Source organism: Lutra lutra, chromosome 3, assembly GCF_902655055.1.
Source record: "Lutra lutra chromosome 3, mLutLut1.2, whole genome shotgun sequence".
Taxonomy (NCBI): Eukaryota; Metazoa; Chordata; class Mammalia; order Carnivora; family Mustelidae; genus Lutra; species Lutra lutra.
Window position 1 is genome coordinate 81,727,212 of NC_062280.1, and position 22,596 is coordinate 81,749,807.

The 22,596-nt window shown below is 36.5% G+C and overlaps 1 protein-coding gene across 1 annotated transcript in view; it reads left to right on the forward strand.

The window, feature by feature from the left end:
• Positions 1-1,032: 1,032 nt before the first annotated feature.
• Positions 1,033-22,596, forward strand: part of FSIP2 (fibrous sheath interacting protein 2) — a 91,871-nt gene continuing 70,307 nt past the window's right edge. Inside the window, 13 exon segments of the mRNA XM_047722674.1 lie at positions 1,033-1,245; positions 1,586-1,711; positions 5,058-5,072; positions 5,074-5,220; positions 6,235-6,324; positions 7,548-7,565; positions 7,567-7,688; positions 9,012-9,040; positions 9,043-9,107; positions 9,109-9,153; positions 9,650-9,760; positions 13,213-13,339; positions 16,542-16,631. Of these exon segments, the coding sequence (XP_047578630.1) occupies positions 1,147-1,245; positions 1,586-1,711; positions 5,058-5,072; positions 5,074-5,220; positions 6,235-6,324; positions 7,548-7,565; positions 7,567-7,688; positions 9,012-9,040; positions 9,043-9,107; positions 9,109-9,153; positions 9,650-9,760; positions 13,213-13,339; positions 16,542-16,631 (1,084 nt within the window). The 5' untranslated portion in view covers positions 1,033-1,146.

Here is a 22,596-nt window from a genome sequence, read left to right on the forward strand (position 1 = left end):
TCCCATGCATATGAGTGCCATTAAAAGAGACAGAACAGACGTAAAACTGGTGCACTGAGAAACTGTCTCTGCAGCCACGATTCAATAGTAACTATCATTCTTCTTTAACCTTTGGAAAACAGAGGTCATTATTGGCAAGGCTGTTACAAAGATTCAATGTGGTTAGCACAGTATCTGGAGTTAGTAAATTCTCAGTAAAGAGTAGGTATTTCTACTAAATGTCCCAGAAACAAGAAACAACAACAGTGGGTTGAGTGATATTAAGAGTCTCAGTCCACATTGCTGACAAACCAGATACATTCAGTGCCCTCAAAGTACTCACAGTCTAGTTGGCTCCTTGAAGGAAGGGGCCAAATTTTACTCACTGCCATATTCCCAGTGCCCCCTTTCAATGACTGGCTCCAAGGAGTCAGGCATTTTATAAGTTCTGGCTGGATGGCTGACAGGAGGAGAAAGAGGGATCTAAGAAAAAGCAAGGGAGGCAGAGAGGAGGGAGTAGGAGAAAGAGCTAGAAAGGAAAGAGGAAAACTACAGGAGGGAGGAGGCCAGGAGAAAGGCAGAGCCCCCAGAGGAAACCAAAGTACAGTTATGTGGACCTGGAGTGAATAGAGGGCGTGGGAGCCTGGGGATGGGTGTGACCACAATATCTATAAGGGGCACATATAGAAAACCAGGCCTTTGTCCCTAGAATGGGCTCGACAATCACTCCCGGATTTTTAACGATTTTTTTGCCTCCCCCCGCCCCCGACCCGGGACAAACCACAGCTCCCTGGAGGCCAGGAGAAATTAGCCAGCTACCCTCCCGCAAAGGTTTCAAAGTTCGGGTTTGGGGTTTGTACGACTGAGAGGAGCTGGTTTCTGAGAGAAATAATATTTCGACTGTGGCCCTCGCCGACCAGGCCCCTAGGGCTGACTTCCCCAATGCGGGGCACTGCAGGCCCAAGCACTGGGACCAGCCCTCGGGAGGGCACCACCTTTCTGGGGCCCCCAAGTTCGGAGGCTGGAACGCCGCGAGGGTGAGGCCTCGCGGATGCGGGATACTGGCCATTCCGGGTCCAGTCGCAACGGAGGGACGACGACGGGGAAAGGGGTGCGAGGGAAGGAGACAGGGGCGGGCGGAGTGGGAAAGAAGAGCCCAGGTCGGCGATGGAGCTGTACCTCAGCGCCTGTTCCAAGGCTGCCGACGTCGCTGCCACCAAGACGGCCAACAGTAGCCTGGCCGCGGACAGCCAGCAATGCGGAGACGTGAGTGGCAGCTAGCCTGGCGTCGTGGTGCTACGCCAGGCTTCCCGCCCTCTAGGGCCGGGGCAGGGAGAGCCGCAGACCCGTCTCGCGGTTCTTAACCGCCCGCTTCTGGCGCCCTCGTGCGGGCGGCGGGTGGCAGTGCTCTCAGGGCTCTGGCCGCAACTGGCTGTGGCGCAGCGGCGAAGCGGGAGACCCGGGAAGCCGGAGGAGGTCTTCGGGGCTGTCTGGGAGGGCGGGACCCTTAGGCCCTGACTGTATAACTCTTGATTGGAGTAGCAGTAGATTGGCCTAATACCTAATACTAAAAGGAAAGGCCAAACTCTCCAATTGCATCTGACAGGGCGTGCACAAAACCCACTTACCAGGGGTCGGAGCGGGTCAACTACTGGATCTGCCTCTTGGGGTCAAGCTGCCTCTGATCCCAGGAAGCAAAACTTTATACTATACTACGAAGTTAAGTGAAAAGGTAAAGTAATTTTTAATGGTCTTATGTTGGTTTTCTTTGCTCTTTCCTACTTGCCGTTAGATTGAGGCACTACATCACACAAAGCCCACTAGGGGAATTTGCACTACCATACACAGGAAAAAAATAACCAGCCCCTCACCTAACCTAGGATGGATACCAAGCAACTTCATCTAGTAGAGTTTGTACAGTATCTTGGGCTAGAAAGTTTAGATTCTTAGTTCTGTCTTAATTCATAACTTACAGAACCACATTAACTTTTCTTTACAATAACCGTATTTATACCTATTTAGTGAGATTTTGTTAAAAAATATTTGGTTGAAAGGTAAAAACTTATTGGTGCTAGTTGGGCATTTAATTGTGTTATGATTTCAACCAATAATAACTTGGACAAAACCTGCATTACAGAACACTTTTCTATGATTTTGTTATGACTACATTCTATTTCATACATTCAGTGAGAAAACAGTGACGTTGAAATAAGTTAACATGTTTAGTATATAACTAATGACTCCATGATTTGCCCCAGCCTCCTCATCCAGCCTTTTCTCTAATCGAGAGCCTCAGCTTCTTCCACCTGGGGTCTCTTACGCCACATAAGAGACATACCACGTTAATATTTCTGTGCCTTTCTTCATCTTGTTTCCAAACCTGACATATTGTCTCCTCTTCTGCCCAATCTGCGAATCTGAACCATCTTTCAAGATTCTTTCTGAATTATTACAGCTCCCAGTTAGCTTATATTTCCTTAAATTTGCATTGCCCTTGGTTTGTGTAATTTTACTCAACACTAATTTATAATTTTAATTTTATAATGTAAATCACACTAGGTTTAGTGTGCCTACCTCAAACTTTTGTGTTTTTAGTACTCAGCATTACCTCGACCCTTAAACATCCCCAGACTTTGACTCAGTGCTACTGCTGAAGGAGATTCAACACATTCTTTTTTTGAGTGGTTGTTTTGATCAATAGTGCAAAAAATTTTACAAGAAAGAATTCCGAGTGACCCTTCTGCCCTCCTTCTATCTATGATGTCATCAGAAATTAGTAGGGTCCCTTGGTATTTGATACTTGTTTAATAAATATGATTACTCAAAGTTTTGTTTCTGAGAAATATATAATTCCCCCTTGTTTTACTACAATAGAGCAAGCTAACGAAAAATAGGCCACTTCACACTGTTTGGCTAAGTCACATCCCAACAAACTAGCTTTTCTAAACCATGCTTGAAATCAGGGTGTAAACTTAGCCCTGTCTTTTGTCTGCTTAGTCAAATATATTGTTTGCTGAATTACCATTTCTGTCAAATATTAATTTGCTTGTCAACTACTTTTTTAAAAGATGCTCTATTTTTTATTACATTTTTTATTCCCCCCAAACTATCTTCATGTAATCATAATCAAGCACCAGACTATTTCCCTGAAGACTGAGTTTGTGAGATCCTTCTTTTCTTTCAGTACAATCTCAAAAAAGAGATGGTTTATGTTTACACTTTAAAGTTTTTTTAAAAGAGAAACCAACCACTTTAATTGACAAAGGGATGCACACACTGGCTCTAATGAATGGATATGTCTAAAAGGTGTTCCTTGTTTACACATCAGTAGCCCAAGTTTGGTCCTGAGAAACAATGCCCTCACAGCTAAAGTTCAACAGCTAAGAGCTGTTGACAGCTAAAGTCAACATCTTAAAAAAAAACAAACAAAAAACAAAAAAACAAAAAAAAAAAAAAACAATCCATTCTTGAGTCATGATTGTTGATTGTTCCCCTTGCAAGAAAGGTATGGGCTTTGTACCTGGTCTTAGCGAATTCAAGACACTGTCCTAAGAGATTCTTCTCTTTGCCTTCTCAGGGAAACATTAGTAATGAGAGAATTCTGTTTTACGATGTACATCCTTGGAAGAGATTGAAGCCTTGCTTTAAGCAAGAAGTCAGAAACTTATCAAGGAAGCTTTTAAATGGAAAAGGAAGCTGGCATCCTGTCATATTCCTGCAGTCCACCCCTTTGCCCACATATGAACCATCCTCCCACCTATAGCTTGAGGGAGTTCTTTCAAGGGTCCCACCTAGCCAGGTTCCTTAGTGTTCAGAATCTGACGGAGGTGGCTCCTGCCAGACTGAACACAGAGGTCACAAACTGGTACCTGCAGCCAGACCTGAATTGGTGAACAATGCAGAGGGGCTTATCAGGGGAACTGAATATCTGCCAGCAGGGCAGGTGCTCTCGGGTATGCCACGTCTTCCACACATTACAGTTGTCTTTCCCTTGAGCCGAGTACTTTTTGACTGTACTTTAGACGAACTTACACTTCTCTGGCCAGGAAAAATTAAAGGAAAGTGAAAAGAAAAAAAAAGAAAAAGAAAAAAAAAGAACACAAAATATTAGGACAGCTTCCACACCTACTTCATCCTCCACTTTTTCCCTTTCAGAAGTTCCCCAAAACCCATTATCACCATCCTGCAATTGGAAAATGGGCTGAAACACACACACACACACACCCCACACAAACCCACCTCACTTTGGTAATGTTTAATTTACAAATGGATGAGATAATTCAGCTGTTTCCTCTAACATAACAGATAGATAAACATGACTATTAGCTGATATTTTCCTTCGTTTACAGGCTAATGACTACTGTATAAGGTTGTATGTGGTCTTTACACATATAAAGAAAACTTCAATCCTTATCAATATCTTTTATAATTGGTTCTTCAATATGTTGAACTTTATAATACAGACCTTGATTTTTTTTTTTCCCCTGACTGTACCACTCTCAAAGACCACTGGGTTTCTTGCCTTAAATAAGACCCTAACACAAAATAACCTTTATTCATTATATTTAATATCTAAGTTTTACTTCTACTTTTTTGGCTAAAGTTGTTCCATGAATCTTGGTGAAAGACTTTCTTAATTTTATTCATTTTCAGATTATGATATATAATAATCGTAATTACTATTATCCCTTTATCCTTTTAAATCTAGTGAGTACCTTGACCTGGAAGAATCATAACGTTCACTCTCTTTATACATTAAAGCAAATTTCATCCTATTTCCTTTCTTTTCCTTCTTTCTTCTCTGACCCAAGAGCCAGGGACTGATAGTGATCTGGGAGGAATTAATTGAGTGAAGGTAGGTTTTTAGAATAACTCAGGTGAGTGGGGAAAAAGAAGTTAGGATAATATAAATTTATGTTGCCTAATACAAATCTTTCTGTTGCTGTTTCTTCCCCCATTTCAAATTCTTCTTGCATGCTTTATTTTCAGTGAACAATCTAGTTATTTCAATAGATTAACATTTAAAAGTGAAATTCATTAGTTTTACCTTTATAATATTTTAAAATCTGTGTTTGCAGCTTTTTCAACCTTCCTTACGGTTTTAACCTGACTGATCCTTATTGTCGACTTTTGGAAAACCAATATAAAAGTCTTCATGATCCACATTTAAGAGCATACTATAAGCGCAAAGATATCCTGAGAAGATTAAAGAAAGGTGGCTATATCACCAGCAATAATAAAGTGGGTTGAAGATTAATTATTTTTAATCATTATAAACCTCCAAGACTTGATAAAGCTTGCTTCTGTAGCTCACTGGGGGTCTGTATCACCTCTAACTTGGTCATGAGAAATACTTAATGGGAAATTTTATAATTACTCAGTATTTGGGTTAAAGGAAAACAGACAATAGTTTCTTCTAAATGAAACTGCTTCTTTCCTCATCTTTTTCCTTATAATATCAAAAGATGATAACGAAATAATTTGAGGATATAAAGGTAATTTTCCCAGATGTATAATAGTCCTCTTTCTCTATCTCTAAGGTCACTGTATGCTTGTCAGGGATTATGCCCCCTAACCTTTTTAAAAACTTGAGATAAAATAGGAACCTAGTAATAGAATCTTGATTAACTATATTCTTATTGGGATAGAACATTATTATTACACTGGTATTTTTTTAGTATGTTATGTTATTCACCATACAGTACATCATTAATTTTTATGTAGTATTCCATGATTCATTGTTTACATTTCTTCTAATAACTCAGTTGTGTATACTAAATTCCCTAGCATGGCATAATGGCATATTAATAAAGTAATGATAACTGGTTAGAAATTTCCTGTTGATTAAAAGTTTGTAAAGAGTTACTGCTTACAAAATCGTTAGCAAATTTATTACTCTTAATACAAAAATATTGCCAAGTGGTATGCTATTACTATTTTTCCTCAGAGAGTAATTGCAGGGCGCCTGGGTGGCTCAGTGGGTTAAGCCTCTGCCTTTGGCTCAGGTCATGATCTCAGGGTCCTGGATGAGCCCTGCATCAGGCTGTCTGCTCAGCAGGGAGCCTGTTTCCTTCTCTCAACTTTTTGGCTGCCTCCTCCTCTCTCTCTGCCTGCCTCTCTGCCTACTTGTGATCTATGTCTGTCAAATAAATAAATAAATCTTTTAAAAATAAATAAATAAAAAGAAAGTCATTGCTATGATTTTTAAATATTGTATTTATATATTTTTGTCATTACTGTTGTTTTGTTTTTTAGATTGTATGTACCTTGAGAGAATTGAATAAGTACAGGCAGTATCTTACCAGTTTAAAGTTAGACTTTGAAAGAAACTATATAAGAGATCAAGTAAGTTAAACACTTAAATTTGGTTTCTTTACATAGGGCTTAGAAGAAAGCATTATTTGTATGCAAAATATTTTCACATAATATTTTTACCTTTAATTTTGACAAACTACTTTTTCGAAATGAAAATTTAGAAGAGGAATAAATAATATTTTGAGATTGCTATATTCAGCCAAGAAAAGAAAGTAAAGGAACCAAGTCATCTATTACAAGCCGATAGTAGTTTGTGTAATTTAGCAATTAAATTACTACTCAGATATGTCATTTCTACCTGAGCTAATAGCAATTGGAAGAGTCTATTGTGGCGGCAAGATTCTTCAGCTGGAGCCCCTCAAAACAGCTTCTGTAACAGGAAAAAGGAGTATGAATAATTACAATGTCCTATTGGTGACCAGAAGAATATGTACACCATGTATGCATACCCACACACATGCAGCTGTGTTCATTCAATAAAAGATGTTCTTAAATGTGAAGTGGAATGATCTGCTGTAGAATGGGTATAGACAGTGACTTCCTTTCAATTTTTGACAGTGTGTGCACACATGCACACGTGCATGAGTGAACTCAGGTTTTAGGGTCAAGAGAGTTGGATAAAAATGAGAAATGTGTTGTGTGTGTGTATGTTTACAAATTTATGTTCAAAGGTTAAGAGAGTTGTAGAGGGGCACCTGGGTGGCTCAGTCAGTTGAGCATCTGACTCTTGGTTTTGGCTCGTTATGATCCCATGGGTGGTGGGATTGAGCCCCATCATGGTCTCCACATTCAGTGTGGTGTCTGATTGAGGATTCTCTCCCCCTTTCCCTCCTCCCACTTGTGCACTTGTGCTCTTCTTTCTCTGAAATAATAAATAAATCTTTAAAAAGAGAGAGAGTTGTAGGAAATAATGACTTCTTACACTATTAAGTTTTCTATATTTTACTGAGTTTCCCCCTTATGTCTAGAGCTTCTCCTCCCCTCTTTTCTTATTATCATTTAATTTTTAAGAATGGATAGAAAATAAGATGAAATATTTATCACTTATTTTCAGAGAAATATCTTTATTTTGGGTTGGCTGTCTTGTCTATAATAGCTAAACAGAATTAGCTATTCAAGAAGTACAGGAATTTTACTAAGCATGTGATAGGACAGCTTATTTCTGGGAATGTAAAAAGGATTTTATATATACATAGTCAAATTTACATACATCTATGTTTATGTGTATATATGATAACACAATTTTTTTATAGGAAATGCTTGCAAAGCAAAGTAAATAGACTACAGGAAAACAGTCAAATACCTAGACATTCTGATGTTGCACGGTTTCCAGAATTTTTTGTTACAGGAAGGTACCCAATCTATAAGGATCAGGAAAGATTAATAAGGCACAGGTGAGATTGAAGTTAATGTGTATTGCACTTATATTGTGGACCCAAATATGTAGGAAGATACTAGAAAGAATTGAAGGTTGGATTTTAGAGAACTAGACATTACTTAACTCCACTAACGTCCCACTATGGAGAGGAAAGGAGACCAAGAGGTATGGGAATTGGGAAATTATGGTGGCAAAGCTGAAAAGAGAAATTCTGCCAGAAAAGACAGGGTTGCTGCAAGTCCAAAAGGTAATCTAAGCTGATAACTGGAAAAGCAAAATCAGATCCAAAGTCCTTCCTATGTAGGAGATGGAGGAAAATTATCGTAGCACATGCTTCTACAGTAGCTTCTTATGATCATCTTCAAGGACTGACAGCATTAAGTTTGAATAAATTAGTGAAAAGTCAAAAAACGAAACTTTATCTAATGCTATATAAATATGCATCATCTCTAAATTGTCTTAAGGTCTTTGGATATTACCTACTAACGTTCAATCATTACCATTCTGTGATCAAGACCATTTCTCAGGAAGTGAAGGGATATTATTGGTCTTTTCCTCCTCCTTCATTAAAGTGAGAGATTGGGCTGCAGAGCCTGACTTTTTATATTCCATAGTTTTATTCATGGTAGTTCCTAAAACAGATTGACATACTAGAGACCCAGACTATTCGTTCAAGGCCTGGTAAATTACAGCAGACCTAGTACATGTCTTTTTCTTAGGAAACTCAGATCTGTTTTTTGTTTTTTGGTGTTTTTTCCAGATTTGAAGTCAGTGTTTCAGTTATTTAGCTTTCTTTGCAAACCCATATGCTAAATGTACAAAGTTATGAATACTTACTGTGCAAATGCTTTTAATAAATTTGCTCCACATTTGATCATTGGTCGTACCATAATAAGAGATACTTATATACTAGGGAGATTTGTATAAGGAGTAAAGTATGGTGAGTTGGTGGATCAGGCTGGCCTAAAGGTCCTTGAGCAGAGCTGATAGGAAAACTGTAAAAATTCCTGTAGTTTAAGAAATAAAAAGCAGGGACGCCTGGGTGGCTCAGTGGGTTAAAGCCTCTGCCTTCGGCTCAGGTCATGATCCGGGGGCCCTGGGATCCAGCCCCACTTCTGGCTCTCTGCTCAGCAGGGAGACTGCTTCCCTTCCCCTCTCTCTGCCTGCCTCTCTGCCTACTTGTGATCTCTCTCTGTCAAATAAAGAAATAAAATATAAAATAAATAAATAAATAAATAAAAAGCAAGCAAGAAGGTGGTTGGGAGTATCAAAGCGGAGATGATGCCATTATAAGGGAAAGAAGCCATTCACCTTTACTTGTATTTGCACTTTTACTTAGATATTTGGTATATGATAATAGGGAATTAGACCACTTGAGCACACAGCAGAAGAGCAACGCCTAATTCGGATGGATAGAGAAGAAAGACGACAGAGAGGAATACACAAGGAGAAAACTTAGTCTTCGTAGAAAAATTGAAGAGGTGAGATAATAAATTAAATATTTAGAGAAAAATTGTATACAGTCGCTTCATTTTGTAATTAATTTGCTTCTCTATCATACTTCTTGAAGTAATTTCAGGTCTGAATCATTTATCCACATTAATCTTTTTTCCCAGCTGTAATGTACAAGTTGTTACATAAAATAATGAGGCTGACACCACAAACTATTTATCTGAGCCAATATCTACTATTAAAGAGATGATTGTGAAAAGTCACTAGACACTTTAACTCCCCAGAAGTCCTCATTAGAGGGTGGAAAATACTTTAAATTTAGCTTTGGTAAAAAACTAACCATGCCTGCATTCGTAATAAAGTCTGTAAGAAAAGCCCATCCTAAAGCCAATGTATGACTTTAATTATGCTTGACCACATTGCTGTCAGGTCCCTTACTTGTTCTAATTTGCTTGTTGGTGGTGGAAAGAATACAAAGGTTTATTGTGAACAGGTACTGAGTACAGTAACATTCGCGCTCTCTAGGAATGGAAGAATAAAGAGATGTTACTTCTGACAAGGATTGGAGAAGATGTTAAAAGAGAAGCTAGGATAGAGGAACACGGCGTAGAAGCAGAGAAGAGAGTGGACAGGAAGGTAGGGTGAGCTTTAACCTCTAACTGGGCTGTTTAAGAAGCTTCTGCCAGCTTTGATATTTGGTAGTACAGTTGTGAAGTAACAAACAGCCAGTTACCCCAAATGATATGCATTACACAAAACTGAAAGTTATGAAGTTCTCTATATTTCGTCCTATTATATTCTGACAATAATCTGAAAAGTACTGCCGTATTTGATACAACTGCTTTTAACTTTATCTCACACCATAAACTATATTTGTAATTCCTCTAGAAAAAAATGATAAACTGATTTTCTGACAGTCAGGATTTCTTGGAAAAAGTTCTCAATATTTCCCACCAGCTAATTTTTTTAGAATAACTGTTTTTAATTTTAAATACTACATATTTTATGATTGTAGAGTGTAAACCATATAAGGGAAAGAAAAAAATATTTGTAATCCCAGCATCACCCTATTATGTGGCATACACCACATTGTGTAATATTTCTATGAAAATCTATTACAATAAATAAATTATGTTATTATGCCTTATAGAGTGTTTGTAGATTTTTTTATTTAATAAAATAACCTTGATAACTATCCATATCACTTAATGTTTGTCTAAAATTCTAAGTAATTTCAGTGGCTTATTGTTGACAAACCCAGATGTGGCATAAGATACACATACTTTGGTTATATTGATACATACCACTACATAGAAATTTTTTTTAATATTTTGAATTTAAAGATGTATGATAAGCTTTTATTCTAATTTTGTTACATATACCTTTTAGTATTGTCAGTGCTGGTATAGTGAGCTCAGCTTATTCCACTTTACCATAATTTTTATTTTCCAATATTTACCCCTTTTTTCAGTGAGCATTCTCTCCATGTTGATTTTTTTTTTCTTCCAGACATCTCTGGAAGTATCTGGTTTGGAGAGAAACAGAATGTCCCAGGTCTCCTCTTTTTTATCAGGTCTCTGATACAAATTACTATTCAAGGAGTCCTGGCCAATTTTAGTGGCAACTAGTGTGATGGAACAAGTTCTGGCACTGGGAGAGCCCATTAGACATGACCACTGATGTCAGGCATGGTAACACCACAGGCTGCCTGAGACAGGTTATTGGCAGAGCTATTTGAATTCTAGATATTTCCAGTGAAGTTATTCTAAATTGTTTCTTTTGAATCATGTCTTAATACAAGAGGTTAATCTTTTTCACATTGACATGTTGTGTGTGTATGTGTATATATATACACACATATATTTATGTGCTTAAATTATGTGCTTAAATTACAGTTATTGAAATCTTTAAAAGATTTTGCCTTTGCATCTTTATCAAAAATCAGTTGTATAGGGGCACCTGGGTGGCTCAGTGGGTTAAGCCTCTGCCTTCGGCTCAGGTCATGGTCCCAGTGTCCTGGGATCGAGCCCCCATCGGGCTCTGTGCTCTGCAGGGAGCCTGCTGCCCCCTCTCTCTCTATCTGTCTGCCTCTCTGCCTACTTGTGATCTCTGTCTGTCAAATAAATAAATCTTTAAAAAAAAAATCAGTTGTATAGACTGATTTTTGGACTCTTTTCTGTTCTTTGACCTATTTGTCTATTATACTGTCTTGATTATTATACCTTTAATAGTTCTTTAAATTAGTAGTGCTGACCTTCTAAGTCTGTTCTATTTTAAAGTTGTATTGGCTAATCTAAGCTTTTTACATTTCAATATAAATTTTAGAATCAGCATTTCAATTTCTACAAAGAAATCTTGCCAAGATTTTGATTAGAATTATGTTGATTCTATTGTCAATTTGGGCACAGTTGATGTCTTGATAATATTGAGTGTTCCAACTCATGAACCAAATATCTCTCTCCATTTATTTAGACTTCCTTAATTTTTGCAGTTTACAGGTATTACACATCTTCTGATAGATTCATCCCTGGGTATTTCATAATTTTTATGTTATTATAATTGGTATTTTTACCAATTATTTAAAATTCTGATTATTTGATGTTAGTATATAGAAAAGCATATTTTTATATACATTTTGTATTTTTCATCAACAAAATCACTTATTCTAGGAATTTATTTCTAGATGCCGATTGATATTCTACATAAATGATTATCTTGTCTTCAAATAAAGGTGGTTTTATTTCTTCCCTTTGAAGGTGGATGCATTTTTCATTTATTTTGCCTGATTGCCCTGACTATAACCTCTGTTATAACATAGTGTAGAAAAAATGAAAATGGACATTATTATCAAATATTTCTTTTGCCCTTTCTCTCTTCTCCATAGGCATATTGGGCTTGATGTTGTTCCACACCTCACTGATATCCTTCATTTTGTAACTTTTTTTTTCTCCTTGTTTCCTTTTGGATGGCTTCTTTTCCTGACTGCATTAATTAATCTCTTCTTCTGCAATGCCTATTCTACTATTAATGCATATCTCATATTATTCACCTCATACATTTTAAAAAATTGATTCTGTTCATTTTATACCTTCTATGTCTTTTCTTATGTTTTAATAGTCTTATCTTTAATTCTAACATTTGTGTCATTATGGGTCAGTTTTGATTGATTGATCACTCATTTTATGGGTTATATTTCTTTGCTTCTTTTTATGCTTGGCATTTTTTGACTGGATGCCAGATATTGTGAATTTTACATTTTGGTTGCTGAATATTTTCATATTCTTTTAAATATCCTTTAGCTTTTTTCCTTGAATGTAGATAATTTCTTTGGAAACAGTTTGATTGTTATAGGTCTTAAACTATTTAAGAAGGTCCAGGGCCATGTTTAATCTGACACTAGTTATTCCCCACCACTGAGGCAAGACCCATTTTAGAAATCTACACAATGTCCTATGACTGACAAAGTTCTTCCAGAGTGGCTAGTGAAAATAGGCATGATAGATAGGTGCCAAGCACTCTTCTCCCTAATGCTTTAGTACTGTCCTTTCCATGGCCCTGCTTAGTTTCCTCACATACCTGTACTGATCCATCTGTTGCTAATACTCTAGGCAACCCTTTGAGGATCTCTAAGGTTCTTTCTCTGCACAATCATTTCCTTTCTGAGACATCTAGGGTCAATATTAGCCCAGAGATTCACAAAGGGAAGACACATTTCATGTATTACGTGTATCTCTGGTAGGCCTACGTGTTTTTGGTTAAGTTACTCAGGAATCCCATTGAAGATGATTTAGAAATTCCCTAAGCTCTGCAGGATAGCTATGATTAAGAGATCCCACCTCATCTGTGATGGGACCAGTGCCCTGAAGGTGTACCTTAGGTAACTGTATCTAAGTGTTCATGTTTGATCACAGATGGAAATTGACCCCTCACTGCCCTCCTAAATTTGTACCATATAACTTTACAAGTCACAAGACAGGAGTGACTTTTTGATTTCTAATATACACTCTCACACTTTAAACATTTGTCTTTCATTTTTAAACAGGAAGCTGATGTTAACTTATATGTATATATATATATTAATATTTTAGAAACAAGCCCTTCTAGAGAAAAAAATGGCTTATCATTTACAAAAAATGCAAGAAAACGGCTTTAAAGGAGAAGAGATGAGAAATGACACATTTCATTACAGAGGACAAGGTGGAATGTATTGTGAATGTAAGAATATTAAAAGCTGATAGAGCTATGTAGAAAATGCTTATTTATATATTTACATAAAAATCTTTTTGTAAAATTCTGTTTGCTTATAATTGCTATCTGCTTTGTGCTAGGCACAGTTCTAGGCATTTCTCTATTACAGTTCAAGCTGAAAAGCAGACATATATGTAAAAATTAAAACAAAGTAAAATAATCTTATCAAGTGGTTCAGTAGAGAAGCTTGCCTATACTGCAGTTCTAACCAACTTACATATGCTTAAAAAAAGTGTATTTTTAGATAAAATAATAGACTTTTTAGCATAAAAAGTATAAATGAAACTTTAAAAACTTGCGTGTAAGATAATTGCTATTATATAATAACATGGTAATCTACTATGTTGCCAGACAGAAAGGGCAATACCAGAAGAAAATGGTTGGGAGGGTTGGGGGCAGGAGGTTGGGGAATAAGGAAAGGAGGATGTAGAGAAGGGAAAGTAAGGAAAAAAAGAAAAAAGAAGGAAATGAAGAGTTTAAAGGAGGGACATCCAGTCATGACTTTGCCATACCCAATCTCTACCAGCTTTCTTTTATTTATAACATTATAAAATATAGTGAGTTTATTTAATTAAATAAATTAATGATATTAATTACAATTTCATGGCTAGAATGCAAAAATGTAGACTTGCTTTAGTTATCCTGACTATGTAGTATTAGGAAAGAATAAGATCATCTTCCATCCCATCAATCCTGTTTCTAGGCGAGAGCCTCCTCATGTTTCTCCAGTAGATTACTAACTAGTTTCCATCGGCTCTTTTTTCTACCTACTTCAAATCCATTTTTCATGTTGCTACTAATTAAACTTTAAATCTGTCCTGAAGCTTTCTTCCAGCCCCAAAATGTAAAGATCCCCATTACCTCTTAAATGAAGTTCAAACTTTTGAGTCAACCGTTCATCACCATTGAGAGCCCAACCCAAATCTAATTTATACACTTCATTTCACACTACCTCCTTGAAGAAAGTAGCTATGACCTAGGGCTGATGTGCTTAGGCTCTGGAGCCAGACTGCTGAATCCCAAGCCCTGCTTTCCCATTATCTAGCCATGTAAATAGCTTGGACAAATTACTTAACCTCTGTGAGCTAAGTTTCATCATCTGAAAACGAAAATAATATTCCTAGGGGCACCTGGGTGGCTCAGTGGGATAAAGCCTCTGCCTTTGGCTTGGGTCATGATCCCGGGGTCCTGGGATCGAGCCCCACATCAGGCTCTCTGCTCAGCAGGGGGCCTGCTTCCTTCTCTCTCTCTCTCTCTCTCTTTCTCTCTCTGCCTGCCTCTCAGCCTTCTTGTGATCTCTGTCAAATAAATAAATAAAATCTTTAAAAAAAGAAAAGAATATTCCTAAATTCTCATAAAAATCACAAAAGCACTAGCCCATAATAAGCAGTCAATTTATTTCATTGTCCAATCAAAAGAAGACTATTCCTAAAACACAAGTAACTTTTCTTACTTCTGTGCCTCTCTTTGTCCAATTTTCTTAGCCTGGAGTGCTGTGCTCACTGTTCATCTAACCCTATCCCACAGTTCATTTAGCTCCACAATAAATGAAACTCCACAAAGTCTTTCTTAATAACCCTAATTGGAAGATCCTTCTCTGCGGCTCCTGGCTGGCTTAGTTGGTTAAGTGTCTGCCTTCAGCTCAGGTCATGATCCCAGGGGTCTGGGATCCAGCCCCACATTGGGTCTCTGCTCAGCAGGAAGGCTGCTTCTCCCTCCACCTGCCAACCCCCTGCCTGTGCTCTCTCTGTCAAATAAATGATCAAAATCTAAAAAAAAAAAGGAAGTTCCTTCTCCTTTAAATCCTTTATAGTACTTTGTATCAGTCTCCATACACTCATTACATACTTTCCGTGTCTTAATCATCCATAATATTCTAACTCCCACTTTTGTGTTCACAGAACAAAGAGTACTGTGTGTGTGTGTGTGTGTGTGTGTGTGTGTGTGTATAAAATATATATATACTAAATGGACTAATTCAACCTATTCAGCTCATTGAAATAATGACAACAATCTCTAGCTTCAGAAAAGAAACCACTTTAGGGCCCCTGGGTGGCCCAGTCAGTTAAGTGTCTGACTTTTGATTTCAGCTCAGGTCATGATCTCCTGGTTGTGGGATCAAGCTGTGCTCAGTGTAGAGTCTGCTTCAGATTCTCTCTCCTCCCCCCACCCCTCTCTCAAAAAAAGAAAATGTTTTAAAAAAATGCTTTAGTAACAATATACATCCCTACATATTCAACTGCTAAATTTCTCACTTAGTAGGAAAAGAGTTTCAAGTAGACATTTTAGACATTTGTTACCTCAGAACCCCTCTTCTGAAGAAGATGTAAATGAATTTAATTTGTATTACCAAGGTGACAGAAGAATATCTATTTTACAAATGAAATTGAATTATACTTCCAAGTAACATTGTCATCTTCCACTAAGTTGACAGTTTCAAGAGAGACAGAGAGAATGAGAAGAAGGGAATATTAGGTGAATTTTCCCCAATGGGGAGACAGATCACTCTCACATTTTACATCTCTAATGAAAACTTCTTTGATGAAAGTATAATTGAGTACACTTGATGTGAGGAGCTTTTGCCTTCCGTAAATGATTAGAAACAGGAAATACAATTACCTTTATCACAAAGGAAGAATATGTATGCAGTTGCTTATGCCAGGCTGGAAGGCACACCCAAGGACTACAAGGGTCACTGTGGACTAGTAGGTCTTAAGCCAGTAGCTATGTTGGTATGCATCCCCCCACAGACAGGAAATGATATGTTACAGTTGGTCTGTGTGTCACTTTTCTCTCTATGAGAAGAAAATTCTGTCCCTCCAAGTATATCTTTTAACTGTGGATAATGTTTAAGAGTAATTGTATATATATATATATATATATATATATATATATATATATATATATAATATATATAATATGTATTAATAATATAATATAATATAATTAACAATAATATATATAATGATAATAATAAAACTGAAGGATAATGTTTCAAGAGTAATTGTCTTCCCATTTCACATCTCTCCATTTTCTCCAGTACTTCCCCACAGTGCCATATACAAATTAGCATAAGGCTCACTTCCCCTTGGGCATGAAGAAATAGTCTATCTTGGGTAATTCTGTCATCACTATTATTAAAAATAAATGTTTTATTACATTTCTTTAGCTTATTCTCCGAAGAAGAAAAAGAAGACTTACAATAATATAAACTTAATTTACAATGTTGGTGACCAGAGAGCAAGTAAAGAAGCATATGGTAATTGCATATTTTGATAAGAAATACTAAGTAGTAATTTGGAGAAAGACTGAGCTTGGATAGCATCTTTTGCATAAATGCTTTCAATGCTTAAATCTTCTGTTTTTTGTTGTCAATAACTGATTTAGAGTGATGCGTACCAGTAATGACACAATCTCTACTATTTTCAGAATCTGATCTCTAGTTACTGATTTAGTGTTCTAAACTTAACATTATGTCATCATTTTAGAAAAATCAAATGAAGAGTCTATTGCTGTTAAAGAAGCAGTATATGAAACTTAACAAATTGCAAAACAGTTTTAATAACACTCAAAATGATTTTAGAAAACTCTTAAGTGGGTCAGAAATTAACTCCAAAACCACTGTGAACCCTATTTATTATTTATGTCATACTGTGTTACTTGATACTGTCTAGTAGGCTCATGGATAAAACCAGGAACCCAAATTACAACATAAAACTCCTCCAAATAATATACTATCAATGGGGGACGCCTAGGTGGCTCAGTTGGTTAAGCAGCTGCCTTCGGCTCAGGTCATGATCCCAGCGTCCTGGGATCAAGTCCCACATTGGGCTCCTTGCTCGGCAGGGAACCTGCGTCTCCCTCTCCCTCTGCCTGCCACTCTGTCTGCCTGTGCTCGCTCTCTCTCCCCCTCTCTCTGACAAATAAATAAATAAAAACTTTAAAATATATATATACTATCAAAAATACGAGACTATTAAAAGTTGAACAATATGAACCTCCTCCCACTATCAAGTTTCCAGGGAAAAATTAAAGTATAAAAGCTAAAATTCCAGACGGGATCAGGAGGGAGACAAACTGTAAGAGACTCTTAATCTCAGCAAACAAACAGGGTTGCTGGGGGATGGGGAGGTAGGGATAGGGGTGGTTGTGTTATGAACATTGGGGAGGGTATGTGCTATGGTGAGTGCTATGTAATGTGCAAGCCTGATGATTCACAGACCTGTACCCCTGGGGCAAATATACATTATATGCTAATAAAAATAATTTAAATACATAAACAAATATTTGAACTTTAAAAAAAAAAGCTAAAATTCCTTTGGCCTTATCAGTTCAAATCTAAAGAAAAAATGTCCAAAATCTTTCCTCCCTGGTAATGTAATGTGATCAGTCTCATCAAGACTTAGAAACCGGGGAGTGACAAGGTTGCTTTAGTGGAAGCTGTCTTCTACTCAGGACCACTGACTTAGAGTTAATTCAATACTAAGCTTCATGGGTCCTATTTTTAAAGTTCAACAATTTTTTTTAAGATACTGTAGTTATTACAACATACAAAATTATGACAACACCAGCCCCATCTCTACTAAATATAGACAATAAAACTAAATTCTTAGTTTCTATAGCAGTTATCTTACACAGAATAATCTTCTAAAACTCTAGTGTTTAATACAATACAGACTGGTCCTAATGATAGCAAAAATTCTAGTGTTATTAGGAGAGGATGGTAGATGGAAAATATTGTTTTCAGCCTTACCAGGATACCAGTCTGTGACAATTGTTCAGGGATCAAACCTATAAATTTCCTTTTGCTGTCACACCTCCCTCCCTCCCACTAACAACGCTAGGTAACCACTGATTATTCTTCATCACTAAAGTTCTTTTGTCTTTGGAGCAGGTCTTATAAATAGAATCTTAAAGTAGATATTTCATAATGTCTTTGTTTACTCAGTGTTTGAAATTTATTCAAGTTATTGCATGTATTGATAGTTTATTCCTTTTGTATTTCTGAGTAGTACTCCATTGTATGTATGCACTAGAATTTGTGTATACATTCATTGTGTATACATTCATTAGTTGAAAGAAATTTTGGTTATTTCCAGGTTTTGGTGTTTATGAATAGAAAAATCAGAAGTGTTTATAGTCAGCTTTCTGTCTAAACAAGGGATTGTCAAGTCATATGGTAAACATATGTTTATATTTATAAAGAGCTATCCAACTGCTTTCCAGAATGCCTATAATATTTTGCATTCCCAGGGCGCCTGGGTGGCTCAGTGGGTTAAAGCCTCTGCCTTCAGCTCAGGTCATGATCTCAGGGACCTAGGACTGATCCCGGCATTGGGCTCTCTGCTCAGCGGGGAGCCTGCTTCCCCCTCTCTCCCTCTACCTGCCTCTCTGCCTACTTGGGATCTCTGTCAAATAAATAAATAAAATCTTAAAAAAAACTTATAAAAAATTATTTGCATTCCCACTAATAATGCATGAGAGATCCATTTGCTATGCAGTCCTGCAACCGTCAGTATTGTCAGCAATTTTTTAAAAAGATTTTATTTATTTGCAGAGAGAGAGAGAGAGCACACAAGCAGGGGGAGCAGTAGGTATGCCTTTCATAAATTCTGCTTGGTAAACTATCTGTTGAAGCTTTTTGCTCATTTTTAATTTTTGCTGATTTTTAATTGGGTGGTTTTCTTACTGTTGAGTTTAAGGAGTTATTTATGTATTATGAATAAACATCTTTTTCAGATATGTGATTTGCAAATATTTTCTTTCGGTTATTTGCCTTTTCATTTTGTTCCACTGATCAGTTTATGCATCTATCTCTTTGCCAATACTGTGCTATCTTAATTATTGTTGCTTTTTACTGTCTTAAAAAATCAGGTACTATAATTCTACTATCTTTTCCCTCAAAATTTAAGAACTGTTTAATTCATTTGCCTTTTGCATATAAATTTTATGATCAGCTTGTCTGCAAAAAATATCCTAGGACTTTTGAATAAAGTACATTAGATCAATCTACAGATCATTTTGAAGAGAAAAGAAATTCTTAAAGGTTTTTGTCTTCCAATCTTTAGACAATATCCTATCTCTTTCTGTTTCTTAGGTTGTACTTGATTTCTGTTGTCTTTTTATAGTTTCAGCATAGAGATCTTGTTGTGTTATATTGTATATATATATTTATATATGTATATTTATGTTGTGTTATATTATACATAAGTACTTCTTTTCTTTGGTACTATTATACATGACATTTTTTAAAATTTGTTTTCCAATTGTCCATGACTATCTTTTTAGAAGATTTATTTATTTATTTGAGGGAGAGAGTGAGTGTGAGCCAGGGGAGGGGCAGAGGTAGAGGGAAAGAAGGAATCTGCCAGCGTACTCCCTGCTGAGTGCCAAGCCAGATGTGGAGCTTGATCTCACCACCCTGAGATCATGACCTGAGCTGAAATCAAGAGTAGGATGCTCAACTGACTGAGCTATCCAGGCACCCCTGTCCATGACTATTGTTTTACTATGCCTCCTTTTACAGTTTTTTTTTTTTTTTTCTGGTTGGTCCAGTTAACAATATACTTAGCTTTTCACAATCAACTATTAATAGATATTTAACCCTTTAAGTGGAATGTGGAAATTTTGCCATTATATATGGCTTCTTATCCCTCTTCTCTGTTACAGTTGTCCTTGTATTACATCTATATCTACATACATGAAACATCCACTTAGACAATATAATAAATTTTAAATAACTAAGTAGAAGATTAGCCTATTATATTCACTCAGATAGTTACCATTTTCAATTCCCTTTAATTTCTGATATCCCAGATTTCTTTCCAGTATCATTTTTTTTCAGTCTATAGAATTTCCCTTCGGATCTCTTTTAGAACAGATTTTCTGGCACTGAATCACCTTAATTTCCCTTCATCTAAGAATGTCTTTATTTTATCTTCATTCCTGAATGATAGTGTTTGCATTTGATATAGAATTGTACATTGACATTTTTTTCCAGAACTTGAAAACTGTTGTTCCATTTCATTGTGTTTCCATGGTTTTGATGAGATATGAGCCATATTTGAATTGTTGATCCTCTGTAAGTAAGGTGACATTTTTCTCTGGTTGTTAAGATTTTGGAGGTGGGAAATAGTTTTTAACAACTTCATTATGATATGTCTTGGTGTGGATTTCTTCTTTTCTTTTCTTTTTTTTTCTGTTTTAAGTTTCACTAAATTTCCTTAAGCTGTAAGTTTATATCTTTTGCCAAATTTCTTTAAAGCAGATTTCCTTCTCCCACAGAAAGTACTACAAATCTGGTGCAAATCTGGTAATTGTCTAATCATTATTTTTAAAATATATTTACTACAAACTACATATCTACATACAGACATAGATACTGTTAAAATATTTAATGTAACTTATATGCTGTTGTATCTAGTCTTATGTGACTTGCTTTTTACTCTCAGCATTTCAGAAGTATTATCTCTGTGCTGCCTGACATTTTATTTCATTTCACTATTGATCTTATCCCATTATGTGAATATACCACAATTTATACATTTGTTTTTCTGTTGATGTAAGTATCTATTATTCAGACAATATTGCACTGAACATCCGTGTGTGTGTGTGTGTGTGTGTGTGTGTGTGTGTGTGTGTAAAATCTCATGGTACTCACAGAGAGGAGATTCTTTAGGGGGTATAAGCCTAAATATAGGATTTCTGGGTCATGTTTTCCCTTCTGAGAAGTTATCTTTTCAAATCTTTTGTCCATTTTTCTTCTGGGTTTTCTTTTTCCTATGGATTTTAAAGACGGTTAAAGCCATACTAGACATTTGTCTTTTATATACATATATGTAGTATAATAAACAACTTCTAATTTCTAATTTTTCTATTGTTTCCTTTTATCTATTGGTGACAGAAGTTCTGAATTCAATAAGGCTGATGTTAATTTTTTGTCTTATTTATAGCAAATATTTCCAGTCTTGTTAATGACTTTTTTAGCTTTTCTTATTAAACATTTCAAAAATGAATTAAAACCAGCAGTACCCTTAATGTGTCTATCATCAACTTCAACAATGACTCATCAATAATTTTTTGTCTACACACTCAACCTCTCTTCACTGCCTTGTTTTTCCAAAGCACAGCCCATCAATATGTAAATATGTATCTAAAAGATAAGGATTTTTTAATGCATTACAGCAAAACCATTATCACATGGTACAAATAATCCTTTAATATAATAAAATATTTAATCCCAATTCAACTTTCCAATGATCTCATGTCACAAAAATATTTTGATGTTAGTTTGAATGTACATTGACATGCATTGCAATAATTTGTTATGTAACCTAATAGATTTTCCTTCCATATACCCCTCTCTCTCCCTCCCTGCTTCCTTTTTTTTTTTTTAAGATTTATTTATTTATTTGACAGAAAGAGATCCCAAGTAGGCAGAGAGGCAGGCAGAGGGAGAGAGGGGAAGCAGGCTCCCCGCTGAGCAGAGAGCCTGATGCAGGGCTTGATCTTAGGACCCTGAGATCATGACCTGAGCCGAAGGCAGAGGCTTAACCCACTGAGCCACCCAGGTACCCCCGTCCCTGCCTCCTTTTTTAAAATTCATTTGTTGAACAAACTGAGTTGCTTGTTTTGTGAGTTCCTCACAGACTGGACTTTTGCTGATTGTATCTGTATATAAAATTGTATTTTATTTTTTTTCTGTATTTCCTGTAAAGTATTAATTAAATCTATACACTTTGGGGGCACCTGGGTGGCCCAGTCATTAAGTGTCTGCCTTCAGCTCAGGTCATCATCTCAGGGTCCTGTGATTAAACCCTGCATCTGGCTCTCTGCTCAGTGGGGAGCCTGCTTCTCCCTCTTTCTCTGCCTGCCACTCTGCCTACTCATTATCTCTCTCTGTCAAATAAATAAATAAAATCTTTTTTAAAAATTTAAAAATTCTATACACTCTCAGGTTTTTTTTATGAGGTATAAGTGACATATGACATTATCTTAGTTTCAGGTGTATGACATAATGATTTGATGTTTGTATATACTGCAAAATGATCCCATAATAAGTCTAGTTTCCCCCATCACGATGTAAAGTTACATGATATGCAATACAATATTGTTGACTATAGTCACTGTGCTGTATATTACATTCCCATGACTGACTTATGACTGGACGTTTGTATCTCTTGACCCACTTCTCCCATTCCTCAACCCCAACCATGCCCTCTCTG